Source organism: Pristiophorus japonicus, chromosome 26, assembly GCF_044704955.1.
Source record: "Pristiophorus japonicus isolate sPriJap1 chromosome 26, sPriJap1.hap1, whole genome shotgun sequence".
Lineage (NCBI taxonomy): Eukaryota > Metazoa > Chordata > Chondrichthyes > Pristiophoridae > Pristiophorus > Pristiophorus japonicus.
In genome coordinates, this window is record NC_092002.1 from 9,641,179 (window position 1) to 9,664,527 (window position 23,349).

The 23,349-nt window shown below is 48.8% G+C and overlaps 1 protein-coding gene across 2 annotated transcripts in view; it reads right to left on the minus strand.

Annotated features, from left to right (window-relative positions):
• Positions 1-1,046: 1,046 nt before the first annotated feature.
• Positions 1,047-23,349, minus strand: part of rab4b (RAB4B, member RAS oncogene family) — a 43,841-nt gene continuing 21,538 nt past the window's right edge. The window contains exons 2-8 of one of the 2 annotated variants that reach the window (XM_070867779.1): positions 23,063-23,143; positions 21,528-21,642; positions 17,620-17,682; positions 10,275-10,429; positions 8,378-8,473; positions 5,157-5,317; positions 1,047-4,426 (exon numbers count right to left, since the gene is read on the minus strand). In XM_070867779.1, coding sequence (XP_070723880.1) covers positions 5,202-5,317; positions 8,378-8,473; positions 10,275-10,429; positions 17,620-17,682; positions 21,528-21,642; positions 23,063-23,143 — 626 coding nt within the window. In that variant the 3' untranslated portion in view covers positions 1,047-4,426; positions 5,157-5,201. Of the gene's footprint in view, positions 4,569-5,156; positions 5,318-8,377; positions 8,474-10,274; positions 10,430-17,619; positions 17,683-21,527; positions 21,643-23,062; positions 23,144-23,349 lie in introns of both variants that reach the window. The other variant, XM_070867778.1, reaches the window with a different exon arrangement.

Sequence of the window (23,349 nt, forward strand, 5' to 3'; positions counted from 1 at the left end):
GTCATTCCGACACAACCAGCCTCTGCTTTCCATTGCTGCCACTGTGAACCGTCGCTTCGAGGCAAGACACCACCTCACAGCTACAGAAAGAGAACGCGAAGGTACAGCAACGTTATTTACGCCAATATAACACCCTCGGTGTAAGGAGGCTGGTGCTGAATTCCTTTGCCTCCTGTCGCGCGAGAGGAGGAAGAAAGGCAGGCAACGCTGAGCGTTGAGTCGGCAACCCACAAGGCAGACACCACCAACGCCGGGAGGCCAAGACGCACGTGGAGAAGCAGGTGACAGGACACGGAGGAAGGCCACATCACGAGCCCCAGCGTTCGAAGTGATGACAGAGGGCACCGGAACATCTCTCACAGCTGGGCATCGAGCAGGGAACACGTCGAACCACCCTGTGACATACTCGAGGTCAAGCGACATCATGAACCACCAGCACGACACTGTGTGGTTCAATCATTATCCCAACCCCAGGTGTGTTTGAGCACGGAACCCACGCTCAATTCTTTACTATATACATTTGCCTGACTTGTGCCGTCCTGATCGGTTTATCCCTGGACTATCTATCGCTGATGCAAATATGCCCTTTACTGCTCCATTGTAAACGCTAATTTCATTTTGTGGTCTCTCACAGGGAAGGGTTACACATTACAAGCCAATACCAATTGAATCAGGTTACAGTGGTGGAGGGGGAAGGGGAACACATGGCTAGAAGATAGAATTTTACTGAGGAAATAATATCCTATTTTACAGTGAATACTTTTAATGACTATAAAGTGCGCGCGTGGGCGTGCAGAGGTGTGTGTGTAGATAGGTGTGCGAGGGCGTGGAATCAGGCTCATCGTCCAATACTGTCCTCACCAGTCATCCATACATAACCCTTCCACTGGCTTTAACCCTCTAATGACCACATTTCCTGACTCAGCGTGGCGACAATGCAGTGCGTTCTACTCCAAGGGGAATCCGAGAGACTGCCATGGACACCAGTTTAAGAGTTTTGCAACAAGCGATGTCATGGTTTGATACGTATATATTCCTTATTTCCCCCCCCCCCCCCCACACCTCATTGTAGAAAACACAGTTGGGCTTTAATCACCAGGGTTTGGCCAAAGGAAGCATGGTGGGGTCGGTCCGGGGTCGAGCTCGGTCAGGAAAGGTGGCGCTCACGTTATTCGAGTCCGGTCCGGCCCAACGAGGCCCGGCAAGGTCTGGTTCAGGCCAAGTAGAGCTCGGTGGGATCTGGCCAAATTGAGCTAGATTGCATTGAGTCAGGACAAAGTGAGCTGGTAGGGGGTCACTCAAACTCAGTCAGGCCAGGTTGAGCGGAGGTCAGTTAAGTTTGGTTGGATTAGGTTGAAATTTAAAAAAAATATATATATATACACACACATACTGTAAAACTGTGTTAAATCTGTAAAGCACTTCTGACTATTATTATATAGTCCAACAGGATTGTATGATATCTAGAGTAGTAGTGCAGCTCTGAAAGATTGGCAAATTTTATGACAAAGCACTCTACTCTTGGCCTGTATTGATTTAATGACCAACCTCTGCTGGCAATGGGTCAGCAGCATGCTAAATGGTGAGGCAAGACTGCCCTTCAGTACCACAAAATAGTTCAACAGTCAAGCACCCCCCCACTTGTGGAGGAATACATTTTCTACACAGTGGTGTTCAGCAGTGCTGCTGCAGAAACAAAGGGACACGAGACTGAGGGGATCTGAGTGAGATTGGTAAGGGCGTTCCGTAAACATTACAAACGCGTTGTTGATATGCACAAAAAAAAAACTGCAGTAAGTACATTTCCCCCCTCCCCCTGCCAGCCTCTCTGGATGGCGATAACTCTTGTTGGGGTACAGTTCCACAGCCAAAGGCTGCTCTCTCAGGCTCTTCAGCCTGTGACCAATCTCCCTGCGTGAGCCAAGACAGTGAACGCCGCTGGGCTATTCAACCTTGGGGGGGGGGGGGGGGGGGGAGAAATCACGTCGGAGCTCAATTCTGTTGTTCAGATAGGACGCGCCGGCGCATGAGTCCCGGCGGCTGGATACGGCGCCCCCCCCCTCACCCCTGGCCTCAGCTAAGACCCGCTAATGCAGCAGGTCCTTGGACCAGCCGGACTCAAAAGCCCAGTGACTTTACCGACTGGAAGAGCCGCTGTGTTAAATGCTGCGGCCTCACAACCCCTGCAGCTCTCACTTAATCAGACCCCGCTGCTGTGGCAGAGTATGCCCCTCCTCCCGCGTTCCCACTCCCCCCACCCCACCACACTAAACTGGCTTGATAAACGCAGGCTGGTGGATTCAGAGGGGGGGGCGACAATTTGTTGGCAGCTGCGCACTGCTCGAAGAAACTCCGCAGAAAAGGCTCCAAATGGTTCAGGAGTGTCGGACCGCATTTGGTGGGTGCTGTGGGGGTTAACTTAACAAGGGGGGGGGGGTTGGGGGAAGGCGCTAACCTAACACCAGTTGGGGGGGGGGGGGGAGCCTAACAATGTAGTACCGTGTCAAGACGACAGCAACTGTTACACAACTTCCTTTAAAACGCGAGCCTGTTGCTCACATCCGGACACAGGAATATTATTCGAGGGACGGTTTGACCTGTATTTCCGAGGCTACCAGGAAATTAAAGTGAAGTCAATTCTTTGATCCTCAAGTCGCTGAGAGGTTTTTGTGGAGGGGGGCGGGAGAAAGGGAGGTAGTACTGCAGGGGTCTGAAAATATAGCCAGACCCGCCGGTATGTACAGCCTGAAACAACTGCTGTGGACGGAGACAAAACCTTTCCTCCCAACAACTTTCGGCTTAATCACCTGTACAGCAGCCCCAGCAAGAGTGACCCTCGCACGTGGATTTATTCAGCCAGTGGAGCTCGTGGCTCGAGGTGCTCGGCTGGACGCTCCAAGTTACACAAGCGACACAGTAAGGAACCTACAAAAAAATCACACGTCGTTTCAGGGTGTCGGGTGGCCACCTCCCTATTAAAACACACTCCATATTTACACTGGGTCACCAAATGCATTTGGCCTTGCAAACGTTTCCCCCCCAAAAGGCAGCGAGAGGGCAAGGAGAAGAGATACCCCAGCTGGGAGCGAGCTGGAGGCGGGCTTTACACCCTCGCATCCCAGGGGTCGGTTTCTGATCAAGGCCGGGAGAGGCAGGCAGTGCAACATGTTCTGCCGTGAGTGGGGTGAAAGTGGCCCACCTCGAGATTGCAGACGTAGCCACACTCTCCTCTCTCCCCCCCCACCCCCTCAATCAGCATTTGCCTCCAAATACCAAGTCTGGAGCATTTTTAATCATGCAAAGGGCAGCAGAAATTTGCAACTCTCCTCAAAAGACTATGGGTGCTGGGGTCAATTGAATTCTAAGACTGAGATCGACACGATTTTTGTTGGAAAAGGGCTATGTAGCAAAGGGGGCGCAATGGATTATCGGTACAGGTCAGCCATGACGTAAGGGATTGGCGGAGCAGGCTCGAGGGGGCAGAATGGCCTCTTCCTGTTCCTATACTCCCACGAATGGGCGCTGATCGAACCCTCTCACGGGGCACAGGGCAACGGCGTGGGGCAAAAGTAACCAAATGGCGCACGAGCCCGGTGATATCGCAAGGTAGAGCCGCGAGGTTCATCGCAGACGGAGAAAATGCATCGCCACTCCAACAGAAGTGCAAGCAAAAGGTATCAGGAGGACAAGGAAGGCAGGTTGAAGTTGGGCAAGGGCTGTCGGAGGTCAGGAGTCAGATGACGAGGAGAGAGAAAAAAAAAAAAATCAGAATGTGGAATACCCTTGGTGATTAAAATGGGAGCAAGTACCAGTTGGTCACCCAGTGCAAAAATGAAGTGTTGACCAACACTGAAGATAGGATTGGCTCCGATTGAACGTGTCGTCAATTGCAAATAAAGTTAAATAAAATGTTACATCGAGACACTAGTGCTAAAGCGCAACCAGTTGTGTGAATATGGGAAAGGAGGGGGTTCTATATACATCGGTCATTTTGAGCAATAAATGTACTCAAAATGGCAGCGGTGAATCAAGTCTATTGCACGGAATCTGCCAACGCAGTGTGGGTTAAATAACATCACTGAAATAAAAATTAAACAGCCCCAGTGGGAGAATCTAAACCATTTCACACATCCTCTCCTGTGCGCTCGCATTTTTTGTTTTTAAAAAGAGGGTATTATTTTTTCTCTTTGCACCCTGTGGAGTTATGTGGCTAGGAAGGCCAACCGAAAGGAATACAGTTATATAAAACATTGGAATTTGTAAGGATTGCTCACTAAACAGGCAGATGACACACAGTATACTGTACAGGCGGGATCTCTGGGTTGTTAGACCTCAAGGCAAGGCACCAACCCCCGGATAAATCAGCCAAGGCCAGTGCTTCGCCCTCTGGCCCTAAGGTTTCCGTCAAACTGATGGACTTGCAGTACTGTTGAAGAGAAGACAGACAGCGGTCAGATGTATCGTCATGTAAAAAGAACTTGCATTTTTACAGCATCTTTCAGGCCCAGCCAGAAGTATTTTTGAAGTATAGCCGCTGTTGTAATGGAGGATAGTCAAAAACCTGAGGCCTACAACATACAAGAACATAAGAATTAGGAGCAGCAGTAGGCCGTACATCACCATCATCATCATCATAGGCAGTCCCTCAGAATCGAGGAAGACTTGCTTCCACTCTTAAAATGAGTCCTTAGGTGGCTGAACAGTCCAATACGAGAGCCACAGTCCCCGTCACAGGTGGGACAGACAGTGGTTGAGGGAAGGGGAGGGTGGGACAGGTTTGCTGCACGCGCTTGGTTTCTGCACGCTCTCGGCGACGAGACTCGAGGTGCTCAGCGCCCTCCCGGGTGCACTTCCTCCACCTAGGGCGGACTGGTCTTTGGCCAGGGACTCCCAGGTGCCGGTGGGGATGTCGCACTTTCAGGGAGGCTTTGAGCGTCCCTGTAACATTTCCGCTGCCCACCTTTGGCTCGTTTGCCGTGAAGGCCGTACCGCCCCTCTAGCATTGACCTGAAATGTTAACTCGGTTTTATTTCTCCACGGATGCTGCCCGATTTCCAGCATTTTCTGTCCTAATTTAACCCCGTTAGCTCACTAGCAGTCAGCCCTCTTCCCCCTCTCGCAGAGAACTGCCCCTCCCGAACGTGTAGTGAGCGTACCTTCTTTGTCTTGAGCTCCGCAGTTTCAAGTCCCCGCCGCCGTGCCTAGCAGTTGCACTGTTGTTTGTTTTGTGTCTGCATGCCCCTAGGCTGTCGCAACTGGCGGAGTGAGGCGTCCCCGTACTGGATCCCCGAGCCCATGCGCTCGGGGTCGAGCTCACCTGTGGGTTTTTTAAAAAAAAAGACAAAGATTTGTGTTTTTATTCTTTCTTCCACCTTCCCCATTGGATGGCCGAAGTGTTCGCTACACACGCGATTTGCGCAAATGAACTGGGTAAAAGACTTGCATTTATATAGCGCCTTTCACGACCACCGGACATCCCAAAGCGCTTTACAGCCAATAAAGTACTTTTTGGAGTCTAGTCACTGTTGTAATGTGGGAAACGCGGCAGCCAACTTGCGCACAGCAAGCTCCCACAAGCAGCAATGTGATAATGACCCAGGTAATCTGTTTTTTTGTTATGTTGATTGAGTGAAAATATTGGCCCCTAGGACACCGGGGATAACTCCCCTGCTCTTCGAAATAGTGCCGCGGGATCTTTTACGTCCACCCGAGGGGGCAGGTTTAACGTCTCATCTGAAAGACGGCACCTCCGACAGTGCAGCACTCTTTCAGCACTGCACTGGGAGTGTCAGCCTAGATTTTTTTTGTGCTCAAGTTCCTGGAGTGGGACTTGAACCCACAACCTTCTGACTCAGAGAGTGTGCGACTCACTGAGTCACAGCTGACACTTGGTCCAGTCACAGGATCAGGCAACTACAAGCTTAAACAGGGCATGCATGTGTGTGACGAGGTTCAGGGAGGGAGGTCCAGAGATTGGGGCCTCAGCAGCTATAGGCACTGGCGCCAATGTTGGGGGTGAAGGAAAACTCAAGAGTATGCGCAAGAGGCCGGAATTGGAGTACTCAGAAGGTTTTTGATAAGAGTGGAGAGAGAATGTTTCCAATTGTGGGAAAGAGCACAACTAGAGGCCATCAATACAAGATAGTCACCAAGAAATCCAATCGGGGAATTCAGAAGAAACTTCTTTACCCAGAGAGTGGTGAGAATGTGGAACTCGCTGCCACAGGAAGGGGTTGAAGCGAGTAGTATTTAAGGGGAGGCTAGACAAGTGTATGAGAGAGAAGGGAATAGAGGGTTATGCTGATAGATTTAGATGAGGAAAGACGGGAGGGGGCTCGAGTGGAGCATAAACGCTGGCATGGACTGGTTGAGCCGAATGGCCTGTTTCTGTGCCGTATATCCCGTGTAATGAATCGGAGCAGCGGACCTATAGGAGTAAACATCTCGGCAAACCCATCATTACTACCTCACCACCTGAGAACAACTGCGCAGAAACCCATAGGGCTCCCAATCCCACCAATTAAGGAACGGAGTCAGCTTGCTTTACCCTGAAATTACCAAACTGCCAAAATGGTAGAGTGAAAACCCAGGCAATCCTCTCACTTTGCTGGGGGGGGTTACCAATTACAGAAAATATAATTACAGTAAACTGGCATTTAAAAACTATCTTCTCACCTCTCTCAAACATCTAATCCACAACAACTTGTATTTATGCAACACTTTTAATGTAGTAAAACGCCCCAAAGTGCTTCACAGATGCGTTCTTCACCTGTCCCACCCACCCTTTCCTTCAACCACTGTCTGTCCCACCTGAGACAGAGACTGTAATTCCCGTAATACCAGTCACCTGAGAACTCACTTTTAGAGTGGAAGCAAATCTTCAGCGATTTCGAGGGACTGCCTATGATGATGATGATGATGATGAGGCAAAGTTTTGCCACCGAGCCACACAAGGAGATATTAGGGTAGGTGAACAAAAGCACGGTCAAAGAGGTAGGTTTTAAGGAGCGTCTTAAAGGAGGAGAAAGGTAGAGGGGTTTAGGGAGGGAGTTCCAGAGCTTAGGGCCTAGGTAACAGAAGGCACGGCCACCAATGGTGGGGCGATTAAAATTGGGTATGTGCAAGAGGTCAGAATTGGAGGAGCGCAGAGTTCTTGGAGGGTTGCGGGGCTGGAGGAGGTTAGAGAGATAGGGAGGGGGCGAGGCCAAGGTTGAGTTATTTAAATTCGAGGCGTTGCTGGACTGGGAACCAATGTAGGTCAGCGAGCACCGGGGCAATGGGTGAATGGGACAAGATAGCCGAGTTTTGGATGAGCTCTTGTTTACGGGAGGGTAAAAGATGGGAAGCCAGCAAAGAGAGCCTTGGAATATTGAAATCTCCGTGTTGCATATGAATTGCTCTGAATTACAGCGGCCGTTGGCAAATATGGCAGCCATTTAGCTGATGTCAGGATCCTACAATTGCAATGAAATTCATGGCCAATGAGTTTTATTTTTGGCTCCAGAGGAATGGTCAGGATCAGGGTGCAGAGAACTCCCGACTCTGCTGTGAAATTGTGCCATGGGATCATCAGTTTTGGTCCCCTGATGAGGAAGGACGTTCTTGCTATTGAGGGAGTGCAGCGAAGGTTCACCAGACTGATTTCCGGGATGGCAGCATTGACCTATGAGGAGAGATTGGATCGACTGGGCCTGTATTCACTGGAGTTTGGAGGAATGAGAGGGGATCTCATGGAAACATAGAATTCTGGCGGGATTGGGAAGGTTAGATGCAAGAAGAATGTTCTCGTTGCTGGGGAAGTTCAGAACCAAGGGTCACAGTCTAGTGATGGAGGGTGGGCCATTTGGGACCGAGATGAGGAGAAACTTCTTCACTCAGAGAGTGGTTAACCTGTGGAATTTCTCTACCACAGAAAGTTGTTGAGGCCAGTTCGTTAGATATATTCAAAAGGGAGTTAGATATGGCCCTTACGGTTAAAGGGATCAGTGGGTATGGAGAGAAAGCAGGAATGGGGTACTGAAGTTGCAAAAATGATCAGCCATGATCATATTGAATGGTGGTGCAGGCTCAAAGGGCCGAATGGCCTACTCCTGCACCTATTTTCTATGGTCACTATCCATTGGCCCCTGCCAGATAGTGTACATCTGGACCTCAGTTGAGACCCGACTGTGATGCCTGCCATGGTTGAATAACATGCCAACACTTGACATCTGGGCTCACAAGGAATGACCACTTGGGTAACTGAGGGCCATCTCTGCCCTTGGGATGGGTTATTCACGTGGCCTGGACTGGAGTGGTGAGGAAGAGGTGGTTATTTTGGAGTTGGCAACAGGCAGGAAGACAGCAAAAAGCATTCCACAACTATATATATTTTTACCTGATTCGATTTTATTTAAAATGGTCCTAGCGCACTTCAGAAATGCTTCTTCCACATTTTCTCCAGTCAGCGCACTGGTCTCCAGAAACATCAGCTCTGTGCCAGGAAAAGCAAAAGACCTCAAGTGAGCCCCTCAAAAAAAATAAACTGTCACAGCCACCACACACGTTCACCCGAGAGTCTGCTGGTGTAACTGGTACCGTCCAAAGGGATCGCAATTCCTAAACTAGGAAAGCCACAGTTCCCGCGTACACCCCATCCCCGCTACTTCCGCGTCGCTGATCTCAGCCATGTGACTGCCGGGGGCTTACAGGTGCTTTGCAAAATAAAATAACACTTGCATTTATATAGCGCCTTTCACGGCCGCCGGATGTCTCAAAGCGCTTTGCAGCCAGTGAAGCAATTTGGGAGTGCAGTCACTGTTGTAATGTGGGAAACGCAGCAGCCAACCTGCGCACAGCAAGCTCCCACACACAGCAATGTGACAACGACCAGATCATCCGTTTTTGTTATGTTGCTTAAGGGATAAATATTGGCCTCAGGGCACTGGGGGATAACTCCCCTGCTCTTTGAAATAGTGCCACCGGATCTTTTACGTCCACCCGAGAGCGCAGACGGGGCCTCGGTTTAACGTCTCATCCGAAAGACGGCACCTCCGACAGTGCGGCGCTCCCTCAGCACTGCACTGGGAGGGTCAGCCTCGATCTTGGTGTTCAAAGTCTCCAATGGGATTTGAACCCACAACCTTCCGACTCAGAGGCGAGTGTGCTGCCCACTGAGCCACACAGCTGACAGCTGTCACAGGGCAATCTGAGTCACACTCTCCACACTCAGCCAACAATCTTACTGCACACAGGAGGCCACTGGGCCCATCCTGCCTGTGTTGGCTCTTTGAAAAAGAGCTATCCAGTTAGTCCCACTCCCCACGCTCTATATATAGTCCTGCATATTATTCCTTTTCACAAATGTTTATCCAATTCCCTTTCGAAAAGTACTGTTGGACTCACTGCCACCACCCTTTCAAGCACAGCATTCCAGGTGGTGTATGGTCCTGGGATTCGGAGGGAAAAACAAATCGTAAATCGCAAAAAAAGAAATTGGGATTGGAGGGCAGGTGCAGGGCCTGGTGTGGTAAAGGGCCTCAGAGGCCAGAACATCTCGGGTTCAATATGATGTAGAGTTAAGCTGATCGTAACCGGGGGTACCACAATCAACATCTGTGCCCCCGCGCGAGTAAAGAGTAAAAAATACAGGCAGGGCTCAGACTTCTGATCGTTCTATGGATTAGCTGCTTCGGTCACCTGTTTATTCCCCAATCAGCATTTTCCTGCACGGAGCATGAAGCTCCCAGATTCCATTCCTGGTCTGTGCTGTTCTGAGCCAGGCCAACAGCAGAGAGGCTGCAATGGGTTTTCTTTTGGGGAAATAGTGTAAAAAAAAAAAGTCCCCGCTCCTGATCACCATTCAACGCCCTGTGCTGGGAAGTTGACATTTGTGGACATTGAGCAAAAACAGGCTTGACTATGATTCCCCTCCACCCCCCCGTGGTCAAATAGCCTGCTGGCGTGCAATGTTCAACTCAACTATAAAAAAAAAAAAAGGCCTATTGGGCCAGAGGGGTGGGCTGCTCGTATCGTGAAGCTGCAGCCAATCACGATAGTGCCTTCAGGAGAGGAGGCGAAAAAGTTGTGGAGGGGGGAAATGTTGGGGGATACACAATGTGATTCTTTACAAAATCCATTCCTTTTTCCTTACAAAATAATGCTTCCTCCAGTTGGCAGGTCGTAGCCTTGCCAGAGTCAAGGGCATCTGCTGCCCGATACAGGTCAATAAACATCTCCTCAGATTAGCAAACTTTCAGCGTAGCCGGGTAATGATTGAGCTGGTGAAGAGTTACCATTTTCTTGTGCAAAGCGTGACGCCTCCAGGAATGTGACCTCGCGATCCGCATCCAGGTCCTTCTTGTTCCCGCAGAGAATGATGACAATATTAGGACTGGCAAGCGTCCGGGCATCCGTCAGCCAGTTTGTGAGTGCGTTGTAGGTCTCGCGGCTTCACGGGGCAAGAAAACAAAGGGCAGCTGTTATTTATTTTTTTGCTTTGGTGGGGGGGGGGGGGTGTTACGGAACTGAGGCGGGTAGATGGGAGTCAAGATACAGGTCAGCCGTGATCTCATTGAATGGCGGAGCAGGCTCGAGGCGCTGAGTGGCCTCCTCCTGCCCCTATGTTCCTTTCTATTTATTGCAGGTTACTCCATTTTTCTTCCCACATTGTGAAAAGTTGCTCGTGTGTAATCAGGTGGGTTAACTTTAGTAGTTCACACAGATTCGCGCAGCTGTGAGGCCAATTGGCCCATCTAGCTCATCCTATCCATGTCCTCCCAATCACAGCACTTACCTTCAGTATCTCCACTGCTTTTGCCTTCAGAGCCCTACCTGGATGCCCTTTGCACTTTTAGTTCACTGTGTTTGAAGTGCTTCGTGACATCAGTCGTGAACTTGCCTTTTACCAATTCCCCCACCCCTTGTCCTGCATTTGTGGTTCAATTTACCTACCTTTTCTGTTTGTTTATCTTGTGCATCTCTATAAAATCCTCGCCCATTCGGCTAATTTCCAGGTTGAAGAGCCTGGGGCTCAAGAGCCTTTGGGCTGGAAATGCCCCAACCTTGCACTGGGTTTTTCGGCGATATTTCGCCGTTTATGGCGGGAAAAGGTGCGGCAGGGAATTCCCTGAAGTCTTGCGCCGGTAGTTTTGAAATACCACTGGGGAGTGGACCACCGCGGTGCAAATCTGGAAAAAGCGCTTTTGCCCGATAGTTGGCTCAGCGGTGACCCGTAGATAGGACCAAAACACCGCCGTGGAAAAACTTGCGTGGCAGCCCTTGGAACGGCGGTGGTATGGGGACCTGCAAAAAAGGCAAGTTAAAGTTTTTATTTTTTTAAATTCTTTTGCAGTGATTCGATAGTCAAGCTTCCTGTGAATGTTTTGTGATTTTTAATTTTGGGGGATTTTATTTTTGGTGTTTCCCCCCCCTCCCTGTGCCCAACTCGCAGCGGCATCAGCCTCGGAGAAAAGTTGCAGAAAATTTGCAGTTTGTGCCGCGAATCCTTGTGCCAAGCCGATTTTTACCGCTGGGCGCATTTTTCCCCGAATGTTAGACTTCGAAGTCATAGTGGAATTTTTGGTGGAAAAATACCGCCACCACCAAAAATGGAATTTCTAACCCCATATGATCTCATAACTCAGTAAGCCAGCACAATAAACCTGCTCCCTGAAACTTCTCTGCACCTTCTACAAGGATAACTTGGGTGACCAGAACTAAGCTCAGGACTCCAGGTAACACTGTATAGCCCCAGTATGAATGCCTCAGACATGCAGGCTAATGAAGTACCTTGGAATGTTTTATTACCTTGAAGGGGGCTATGCAAATACAGGTTGACACAGTGCAACCCGATGAGAATCTGCACTTGACGGCATTAAAAGAAAAACCGGTTCAACAGGAAAGCGTTGGAGAAAATGGAAGGAGTGGGGAGGACAGAGAGCACCACACTGTGCTTTCAGGGTGACTACACTTGATAATTACTCTGAAAAAAATGAAGCATTTTCGCCCAAGAATTACCATGATATTATAAACAGAAAAAGCTGGAGACACTCCAGCAGTTCAGGCAGCATCTGTGGAGAGAGAAACAGAATCATCGGCAGTCCCTCGGAATCGAGGAAGACTTGCTTCCACTCTTAAAATGAGTCCTTAGGTGGCTGAACAGTCCAATACGGGAACCACAGCCCCTGTCACGGGTGGGACAGACAGTGGTTGAGGGAAAGGGTGGGTGGGACTGGTTTGCCGCACGCTCCTTCCGCTGTCTGCGCTCGATTTCTGCATGCTCTAGGCAAGGAGACTCGAGGTGCTCAGCGCCCTCCCGGATGCTCTTCCTCCAATTACGGCGCTCTTTGGCCAGGGACTCCCAGGTGTCGGTGGGGATGGTGCACTTTTTCAGATGCTGCCTGACCTGCTGAGTGCTTCCAGCCTTTTCTGTTTATATTTCAGATTTCCAGCATCTGCAGTATTCTGCCTTCACCATAGTATTGGATTTTTAAATTCTGCTTTAGCACATAATGTGTTAAACACTTCCTTCACACAGTGAAGACATCAAAGGGAAGGAGGAAAGAATTCAGTGAGTTGGAGACCTTACTGTAGGCTATCACTAGGACTGCAGTGTGAAGCAGCAAGTGTGGAGGTTTTTTTTTAAAAACGCAGTGCTTCCTTTACCAGTAAAGTATCAGCAGTACAATTGCAGATTACATCCCCCCCCCAACCCAGAGTGACAGAAGCAGAACTCAATCACGTGTCAAAAAAGGAAAATTTGGGAACTTTATATGACTTTCGACAGATTGGCGACTGGAAGCTGCATCATTAAAATCAGTTCTTTGACTTGGTGTCCTGAAGTGAAATGCTATTCAGGGACTCTCCGGTTTCTGAGAGAAAAGGAGGTCGTTTGATGTGCATCATCCAGGATAAGGGGGCAGGGATAACTGAGCATTCATTCTTTAACGAACAATGGACATATTTAAATTCAGTCACTGCCCCTCAGGCATTAAGGATAATTGCTATGGACAAAAACTACCTACTGGCTGAAAATGCACAGTTCAATCCTTATCTACTTAAATGTTAAATACCTCAAGTACCTGACTATTATGAGGAATTTATCTACAGAATAATATTGTAGTTAAAACTGCTCAAGACTGGTGGGGTCTTCATATAATCTTTACTTCCCTATGATGCTCTGTCTATTGCACGCTAGGCAGCTAACGGGACAGGTTCTGTGGAGTTCTTGCTATAAGATGATTCATCGGCGTAAAAGTTATTGAAAGGAACGGAATATTCGGACCCCAAGGTTTTGGAAAGTTTTCATACAAAGTCAAATATTATACTACTAGCATCTTAGTTTGCATTTCAACTCATGAAATTATATCGCTTGTAAATAAACTCGACTACTCATCCTAGGCAGTCCCTCAAAATCGAGGAAGACTTGCTTCCACTCAAAGTGAGTTCTCAGGTGGCTGAACAGTCCAATACGGGAATTACAGTCTTGGTCACAGGTGGGACAGACAGTGATTGAAGGAAAGGGTGGGTGGGGAGTCTGGTTTGCCGCACGCTCCTTCCGCTTGGTTTCTGCATGTTCTCGGCGACAAGACTCGAGGTGCTCCGCGCCCTCCCGGATGCTCTTTGGGCCAGGTGTCGATGTGGGATGTTGAATTTTATCAGGGAGGCTTTGAGAGTGTCCCTTTAACGTTTGCTCGGCCCACTCGACTATTAGTTTTAGCCTGAATGATGTGGTGTATTTAGCGCTTTTCGAAGTGAACAGAAAAATGGCAAACCCATGGCGAGGAGACAATTGTTGGTCCTGCACACCTTACACACAAGCCTCCAGTGCGCCAGCGCAGCCTTTGGCTGCCTGAGGAAAAGAGTGTTCGAAGACCAGGCCCTCAAATCTACCACCAAGCTCATGGTCTACAGGGCTGTAGTAATACCCGCCCTCCTGTATGGATCAGAGGCATGGACGACGTATAGATGGCACCTCAAGTCGCTGGAGAAATACCAACGATGTCTCCGCAAGTTCCTGCAAATCCTCTGGGAGGACAGACTCACCAACATCAGCGTCCTCGTCCAGGCCAACATCCCCAGTATTGAAGCACTGACCACACTCGATCAGCTTCGCTGGGCAGGCCACATCGTTTGCATGCCAGATACAAGACTCCCGAAGCAAATGCTTTATGCGGAGCTCCCTCACGGTAAACGAGCCAAAGGAGGACAGCGGAAACGTTACAAGGACACCCTCAAAGCCTCCCTGGTAAAGTGCGACATTACCACTGACACCTGGGAGGCTCTGGTTGAAGACCACCCGAGGTGGAGAAAGTGCACCCGGGAGGGCGTTGAGCTCTTCGAGAGCCTGAAGAGGTCAAGCGCAGGCAGCAGGCGGCAAACCAGCCCCACCCACCCCTTCCCTCGACGCGTGTCTGTCCCACCTGTAACAGGATCCGTGGCTCTCATATTGGACTGTTCAGCCACTAAAAAACTCACTTTGGGAGCGGAAGCAAGTCTTCCTCGATTCCGAGGGACTGCCTATGATGATGATGACACACGAGCGATAGTTTCAATTTATAGGAGATTCAGCTTTGCATATGGAAAGCTTGTTTTTTTGAGAGAAAATCGGAATTTTAATATTCATAGTGTGTCATTATGAGTTGATAATGCTGCAAAGTGGCTACAGATCTGTCATGGAGGCAATTAGAGGCAGCGAATAAAGAAATCACACAAGTCGTGTTATTAACCACAAGTGCATTGTAGTACAATTGTTGCCGCACCTAACTTTTCTTTTTTAATTCATTCACGGGATGTGGACGTTGCCGGCAAGGCCAGCATTTATTGCCCATCCCTAATTGACCTTGAGGTGGTGGTGGTGAGTCCTTGAATACAACGGAGTGCTTTGGTAAGCCAATTAAGGGCAATTAGGAGTCAACCACATTGCTGCGGATCTGGAGTCACATACAAGGACGGCCGATTTCTTTCCCTAAAGGACATTCGTAAACCACGTTTTTTTTTTAACTACAGTCTGGTAGTTTCATGATCATCCTTTTAATTCCAGATTTATTTTCTTCACTGAATTTAAATTCCCCAGCTGCCGTCATCATCATCATCATCATCATCATAGGCAATCCCTCGAATCGAGGATGACTTGCTTCCACGTTAAAAAGGTCACAGGTGTTTAAATGATGGACCTAAAATTCCAGGTCCGAACTAAATCTTGAAGGGTGGAAGATGCCTGTGCTTGGATTTTTAAAAAACTTGTGGTGATCGTTGCACACCAGCCACCACACGGGCTTGACAGCTGCCGTGGTGGGATTTGAACTCACGTCTCCAGATCATTAGTCCTGGCCTCTGGATTACTGGTCCAGTGACATAACTACCAAGCCACCACACAGGTGCCAATACAAATGACAAGTGGATCAGTGCGTAGACATCTTCCCCCAGAGGCACCCTGACTGACACTTCTATCTGTAGGATTTCCCTTCGCTGTGGGGACAACTGTATTTCTCCATCCTCGAGGCACGTTGGGAGTTTATTTTGTTTGGCCGCGGCTGGGATTCCCAAGTGCTAAGCTCCACTGGCTCGTTGCCCGGAGTGTTGCTGATGTCAAGAGGCTTTAGCTACTCGCTTGTGGTCGTGTTTGTTTTAAAATTATTTTGTGCATTACGTGTGAAGGGCTTCCTACTTTACAGATTATCGGTCTGGTCTTCTCAGATGGCTGTTATTGTTTCTGGGCTTGTTGGCATTAATATATTAAAAGGCGGAAAAAGCACTTCTCGTGTGTGTGGTCACTAGTATTTCAGTAAAGTGGGGGTGTAAAACCTGCATGGTGTCCACTCAAATTGTAAAATAAATTGTAATTCTAATAACTTGTATTTATACAGCGCCTTTAACATCTCCCAAGGCATTTCACAGGAGTATTATGAAACAAAATTTGACACTGAGCCACATAAGGAGGCAGTAAGCAAAGATGCTCAAACGCTTGGTCAAAGAGGTCGGTTTTAAGGAGCATCTTAAAAGGAAGAGAGGCGCGGAGGGGTTCAGGGAGGGAATTCTAGAGCTTGGGGCCGAGGCAGCTGCCCTTCCGAGCCTCAGCTGTAATCAGAGAGTATTTTGAGTATAGCCCTGGGGCAAAATACAGGTGGTGATTCATCACATTTGAGCCCGATCCTGTCCCGTGCTCTTCCAGCAGGGGTCCCTGGACAGTGTGCAGCAGCGGCAACACTCATTATTTGCCTCTTCCTATTGCAGTTGTGTTGCTGACCTGACTAAGATCAGCGCAATATCGACAGACTGGGGGGGGAGGTTGAGCCTCGGACATGGTGTGCTCAGTCACTAACCCGGAGCCCACTGAGCAACTGAGGCAGCCTTTGATGACTTCTGCCACATCAGTGTGGGCTGATCCAAGAGAAAGATACAGCATCCCTTTCACCTTTACATGATTCTCCCTCAGATCCACCTTATTCCAGCAACGAGGGCAGGGAAGTTGCCAGATGGTGAACTCAGCTGTACTTCATTTTACATTGGTAGCGAATAAAACCTCCCGCATAAGCCCTTATTGCACAGACATTACAGCACAGAAACATGCCATTCGGCCCAATTGGTCCATGCCAGTGTTTAGGCTCCACACCATACTTAATCTCAGCCGATCAGCAAAACAGCCTATTCCTTTCTCCCTCATGTGTTCATCTAGCTTCTCTCTAAAGGCATCCATGCTAGTCTGCTCAACCACTCCTTGTGCTAGCCATTTCCACATTCTCACCGCTCTCTGGGTGAAGAAGTTTCTCTGAATTCCCTATTGGATTTATTAGTAACTATCTTATATTTATGGCCCCCTAGTTTTGGTCTAGTTTAAAAAGTTCCTTTAACATAGTGAGACGTCCCAGGGAGCTTAGCAGGAGTCTTAACTAACACAATGACACCGAGCCACAGAATTGGTGACCAGAAGCTTGGTTAAAGAGGTAGGTTTTAAGGGGTATCTTAAATGAGAAGTAGAGAAACCAAAGGGGGGGGGGGGGGGAAATGGGGGAGAACTCCAGAGCTTAGGGCCCAGGCAGATAAAGACACGGCCGCCAATGGTAGAGTGATTATAATCAGAAATGTGCAAGAGACCAGGCGGAAACGTCCTAACGCCAACCCTATCAAACACCGTCATCATTTTAAAAACCTCTATTGGATCACTTCTCAGCTTTCTCTTTTCTAGAGAAAATGATCCCCACGCCTTTGCTGATGGCTGTTACTAAACACACTGTCCAGAGTAGCCATATACAGGTACTATAACTACCCTCAGTAGAACCCTAGCTCATTTCCCCACCACCCTCAGTCCCAAGCCAGGATTCCCACTCCTAATTACCCTGCAGAGACTCTTGCAGGGGAGGTCAGAGTTGGCCTTAGCTGTGATGTCCTCCACAGACAAACACTCCAGTGACGCTCACCATAGAATGGCCACTTGGGCAAGATACCACTGCCACTGGCCGGACCTAAGCCACGAGAGTCGGGGAGGCGGATAAAACCATTCTACTGGTTCCGCGTTTGCCGACACATCATAAAGCTGGCATATACGTCACTACCACAATTAAGCAAAAAGCCTGAAAAGTTGGATTGCTTTATACAGGAATATGCAAACTTACATCGGAACGCAACAACCGAACATACCTCGTGATGTCGTATACCAAAAGTGCACCTGCCGCTCCCCTGTAGTAACTCCTCGTTACCGATCTGAAAGAGACGAGACAAAGATTCTCAGAAATTCACGCCACAGAAGGAGGCCATTTGACCCACCGGCCGACAAAGAGCTACCCAGCCTAATCCCACTTTCCAGCTCTCGGTCCGTGGCCCTGTAGGTTGCGGCACTTCAAGTGCACATCCAAGTACTTTTTAAATGTGGTGAGGGTTTCTGCCTCCACCACCCTTTCAGGCAGCGAGTTCCGCCCCAGACCCCACCACCCTCTGGGTGAAAAAATTTCTCCCCACCTTCCCCCTCATTCTTCTACCAATTACTTTAAATCTATGCCCCCTGGTTATTGCCCTCTCTGCTTAGGGGTAATAGGTCCTTCCTATCCACTTTATCTAGGCCCCTTGTAATCGTATATTAGACAATACATCCCAATGGCTGAGTCAGTAAATTTTACTACATCCTGTGGCACTGAACCACACAGGGAAGGTTGCAGGTCTGTGCAGAGTTAGCTAATCTTAGCTGAAGCAGTAGTAATTGTCCTGAGATACGGGGGATGATATCCTACAGCCCAGTGCTACCCGCTGGATGGTGCACAGGTATGTACCAGGCTAAAGATGGGATTTCTGCCAACATCCCCAGCATCGAAGCACTGACCACACTCGACCAGCTCCGCTGGGCAGGCCACATTGTTCGCATGCCCGACACGAGACTCCCAAAGCAAGCGCTCTACTCGGAACTCCTACACGGCAAGCGAGCCACAGGTGGGCAGAGGAAACGTTTCAAGGACACCCTCAAAGCCTCCTTGATAAAGTGCAACATCCCCACCGACACCTGGGAGTCCCTGGCCAAAGACCGCCCTAAGTGGAGGAAGTGCATCCGGGAGGGCGCTGAGCACCTCGAGTCTCGTCGCCGAGAGCGTGCAGAAATCAAGCGCAGGCAGCGGAAGGAGCGTGCGGCAAACCAGACTCCCGACCCACCCTTTCCCTCAACCACTGTCTGTCCCACCTGTGACAGGGACTGTGGTTCCCGTATTGGACTGTTCGGTCACCTGAGAACTCACTTTTAGAGTGGAAGCAAGTCTTCCTCGACTCCGAGACACTGCCTATGATGACGATGACCCGCAATCAAATAGCTCATTGACCGTGTAGGCACGTGCTTGGAAAAATAGCCACTTCAGCAATGTACCAGTGGATGGTTGATGTTGGGACTAATTTCTTGTTGTTTTTCGTCTTGTTACTTTAAACTGGTTCCTTCATCGTCACTGGGCCAAAATCCTGGAACTCCCTCCCTAACAGCACTGTGGGAGCAGCTTCACCTCATAGACTGTAGCCGTTCAAGATGGCAGCTCACCACCACCTTCTCAAGGGGAAAATAGGGATGGGCAATAAATGCCGGCCTTGCCAGTGACGCCCACATCCCAGGAACGAATAAATAAAAATCTTTATACGCCAGATTACACACACACACTCAATTATAGCAACACAGGATCAGGAATTTATTGAAACCTTAAACTATCCACAACCAGTATGAGATACTCTCTCGATTCCAGTACGAGTTGCTGAACACTCGCATTTTGCACCAAATTTTACCCTTAATCACTATATTCAATGAATACCACCAATAAATCAGTACATCAAAGATACATGCAAATGCCAACAGAATAACAAACCCAAACAGGTTCTAATTATTTTAATGCCATGACCAGAAGTGACCTAAATTGCTGTCTTAAAACTCTTCCCATTCCCATAAACACAAGTGACCAAGTGGACATATTCCAGACCATTACAGGCATGGCTGAATGACTTAACATTCTATTATTTTCCTGTGAGGATATCCTTGCTTTTAGGCCTGTTTACACAATTCTGTGTTGATCCCAGACTGCCCAGAAAGAACATTTGATGTACTCGGGTAATGCGAACCTCCAGTTGACACCCATGGAACCATATTCCAGCAAGTTGGCACCATATTTAGGCGAGAAGGGACACAGAAGAAACAACAGGTTAGTGACTGTAACAGTGCTTCCAGTTTGGTGGGGTGGGAACGAGTAGGGAACTTATTCAGAAATGTCGAGATTTAAATTTGCATTAATAGTGATGAACAGTGGCCTCGAGTGCGAAGCTGGCTGCCTTTTATTTAGCACTGCAGCTGAAATTGTTCCGTGCAACATGTCCGCTGTCACAATCCTTTCCGCTCCTCGATGTCAAACAGCATTGAGGACGACTCTGAAGGCTGTCGAGACTCCCGGGGGGAATAAATTTGTGCTCGCTGACTCTAGCTGTTCTGAAAAATCAGAGTAAATCAGCCGTTCTGTCAGTCACTAAATCCATCAATTGCGTGCAGAGGGACAAGGGCAACGTATGTAGGAAAATAACGCTTGCACTGGGCAAGCAATGCACCCAAGGTAGGTGCGAGAGGTGAAGTTCATTCGATCCCGGCCGTTTATCCCTCTTCTCAAGACAGCAACATATTACTGGGGCATTGTTTAACAGGTCATTTGGTACCTTACACTATTCTTAATGTGTGAGCCATTCCAGTGGATTTTTCTATTATGAGTGGTGTGAGGCGTGAGGCGAGGTGGGAGGCAACGTTCCTGCGAAACTGAGCGACCGTGTGGTCATCTGCAAAGTTCTCCGCAGGCCGCTCACCGGCTTTTACGCTGTAGCTCGTGCGCATGCACAAAGCGTTAGGGGAGGCTGTCCGCGCAGGAGGCAGTGCAGCTTACGGAGGACATTGGTGGGGTTGGGGGAGTATTTGACCATTGGACCCATCACAGCCAAAGCTAAACTCGCCTCGGAGTCAGAAGGTTGTGGGTTCAAGCCCCACTCCAGGGACTTGAGCACAAAGATCTAAGCGGACACTCCCAGTGCAGTGCTGAGGGAGTGCTGCATTGTCGGAGGTGTCGTCTTTCAGATGACACGTTAAACTGTAGCCCCTTCTGCTCTCTCAGGTGGACGTAAAAGATCCTATGGCACTATTTCAAAGACGAGCAAGGGAGTTATCCGCGGTGTCCTGGCTAATATTTATCCCTCAATCAACATAACAAAAACAGATTATCTGCTCATTATCACCTTGCTGTGTGTGGGAGCTTGATTGTGTGCAAATTGGCTGCCGCATTTCCTACATTACAACAGTGACTATACCCCAAAAGTACTTTGTTTGCTGTAAAGCGCTTTGAGACGTCCGGTGATTGTGAAAGGTGCTATATAAATCCAAGCATTTCTTTCAGTCTTCAAACTGACAAGGAGCAGGAGTAGGTCATTCGGCCCCTCGAGCCTGCTCCGCTATTCAATAAGATCATGGCTGATCTTCACCCTCAACTCCACTTTTCTGCACTATCCCCATATTCCTTGATTCCTTTAATATTCAATAATCTATCGATCTCTGCCTTGAATATACTCAAAAACTAAGCCTCCACAGCCCTCTGAGGTGGAGAATTCCAGAGATTCACCACCCTCTAAGTGAAGCAGTTTCTCCTCATCTGAGTCCTCAATGGCCGACCCTTTATTCTGAGACTGTGATTCTAGACTCCTCAGCCAAAGGAAACATCCTCCCTGCATCCACCCCGTCAAGTCGTGCAAGAATGTTGTATGTTTCAATGAGATCACCTCCCATTCTTCTAAACTCTCCTCACGGGACAATCCCCCGCCACCTCAGGAATCAGTCTGGTGAACCTTCGTTGCACTCCCTCTATGACAAGTATATCCTGCCTTAGGTAAGGAGACCAAAACTGTGCACAGCACTTTAAGTACGGTCTCACCAGGGCCCTACAATAAGGATGAGGCTGGGTTTTTAATGTTGACATGCCCTCTTTAATTTACAAGCGACAACATTCTTTACTGTGGTAATTACAGACGAAAATTGGAGAGAACGCCCGTGTCTGGCTCACCTGAATCGCTCCTGTCCCGCCGTGTCCCAGATCTGTAGTTTAACCGTCTTGCCCCCTACGTTAACTACCTTCGATCCAAACTCGACGCCGATCGTGTGGTTAGAATCCTGTTTGACTGGAGACAGAGTATCGAGATGGTAACCAAAGGGGATCATAAAAGCTAGGAGAAAAGATATAGAACTACGACACTCCCACCAGCAACCATTTACAGTTAACTCAGTGGCACTTCTGGGATTCTGAAAGGATTCCAGCCTGTGCGGAGTCAACAGATCTGGGCGAGGTGACAAGACTGCTACAATTTGCTCAGTGGAGAGAAGGTGGGGGTGGGTGTGTGCAGTGCAGGAGAAAGAGAACGCAATCGGCTATGGCTTCAGCTCCTGCTCACTATCCAGTGAGCCATGCTGAAAAGCCCACTTTTGCCTCATCCATTGGGAAGGGCATCGCAACTGAGCCTGAACTGCACAGTTCAGGCTCAGTTGCGATGCCCTTCCCAATGGAATAGCCTGCCCACACTCGCTCTCAAGCCGGACAAGAGCAGCCACTTGAATGAGCCGCTGAAGGGTGGGGGGCAGGGGCCCCCTGCAGGACTGCACTCCACCCAGCAAGCAGCTCGCGGCCTCCGAAGGGGAAATCCGCTGAGCCGGAAGACTGGGGTTCTCTCCGATAGGTACGCTGGCGTGTCCGCGCAGCAACGCAGCCGAGGTGAGCGAGCCTGGGCCCTCGATGTCCGACTGCACTGTTGTTCAGCCAGGAGAGTCCCACAGTGTTGCACTGCTCAAGTAACAGATCACCTGGTCACAGTGGTCTTACGATACAGGCTTGCAAGGCTTAAAGGAAACCATGAACCGCAACAATGCTTAAATGTTTTGTCACTGGGTGGTAGGGGCAGGTTTACACCTCTAATTTACTGACATTGTGAGCTTCTCTCAAACACAGAATAATACAAGAGGAAGAGGCCATTCGGCCCACTGTGACTGTGCCAGTTCTTAAATTGGACCGTACTAAATTAGTGGATCTCAGGCAGGGGGCTAGAATCAGCCTCAGTCCTCAAGGTTAGAGGAAAATGGCTTCGGGCATGGTTGTGATGCCCTCCCAGTCGAATAGCTTGTGGACTCTCCGTGCCTAGGTGCATGCGAAGAATAACCACTTGGGTGAGATACCATGTGTGGATCTGCATCCCAGAAAGAGGCAGTATCTTTAAGAAAAGGGGAGAAGAGTGATTTTGTGGGGTGCGGGAAAGAGAGTGGGGCAAAGGATAAATTGAACCTCTGCATTTGTGGGGCAAGAGTCGCAAAATTGTTGCAAATGTTCACATTGCACAGTCCGAGGATAGGGAAGGAGCTCATATTACCTCTCCCAAAAATATCCCAATTACCATCACTACAACCTAATTTAGCAGAGACATCGCAGAGAAAGTCCCGCAGTGGACCCAACATGGTGCTACATCAAATAGTGGCCTGGCATTTGTAACTACAGTTCTCTAGTACGTATCTACCCGGTGACAAAAGAAAGCCCCCTTTAAATCAGAGACTTACATTTGTTTTCAATAAACTGATGAAGAAGACATGATTTCCCTGTTCCCGCACTGCCGATTACCAGGAACTTAAACAGGAAATCTGAGGGGTGAAGACAAACAAAATGAATTCAGTAGCAATACATTAAAAGATATATTAATAATGGTGAATGGTCTTACCATTGTAATGACATTGCACCTGTAGGCACAGTGAGCTTAAAGTTATGCTACCTAACGTTATGTGACTTGTCAATAGAATGAACTCAAGCCCTTCATGTCATTTAAGAACATAAGAAATAGGAGCAGGAG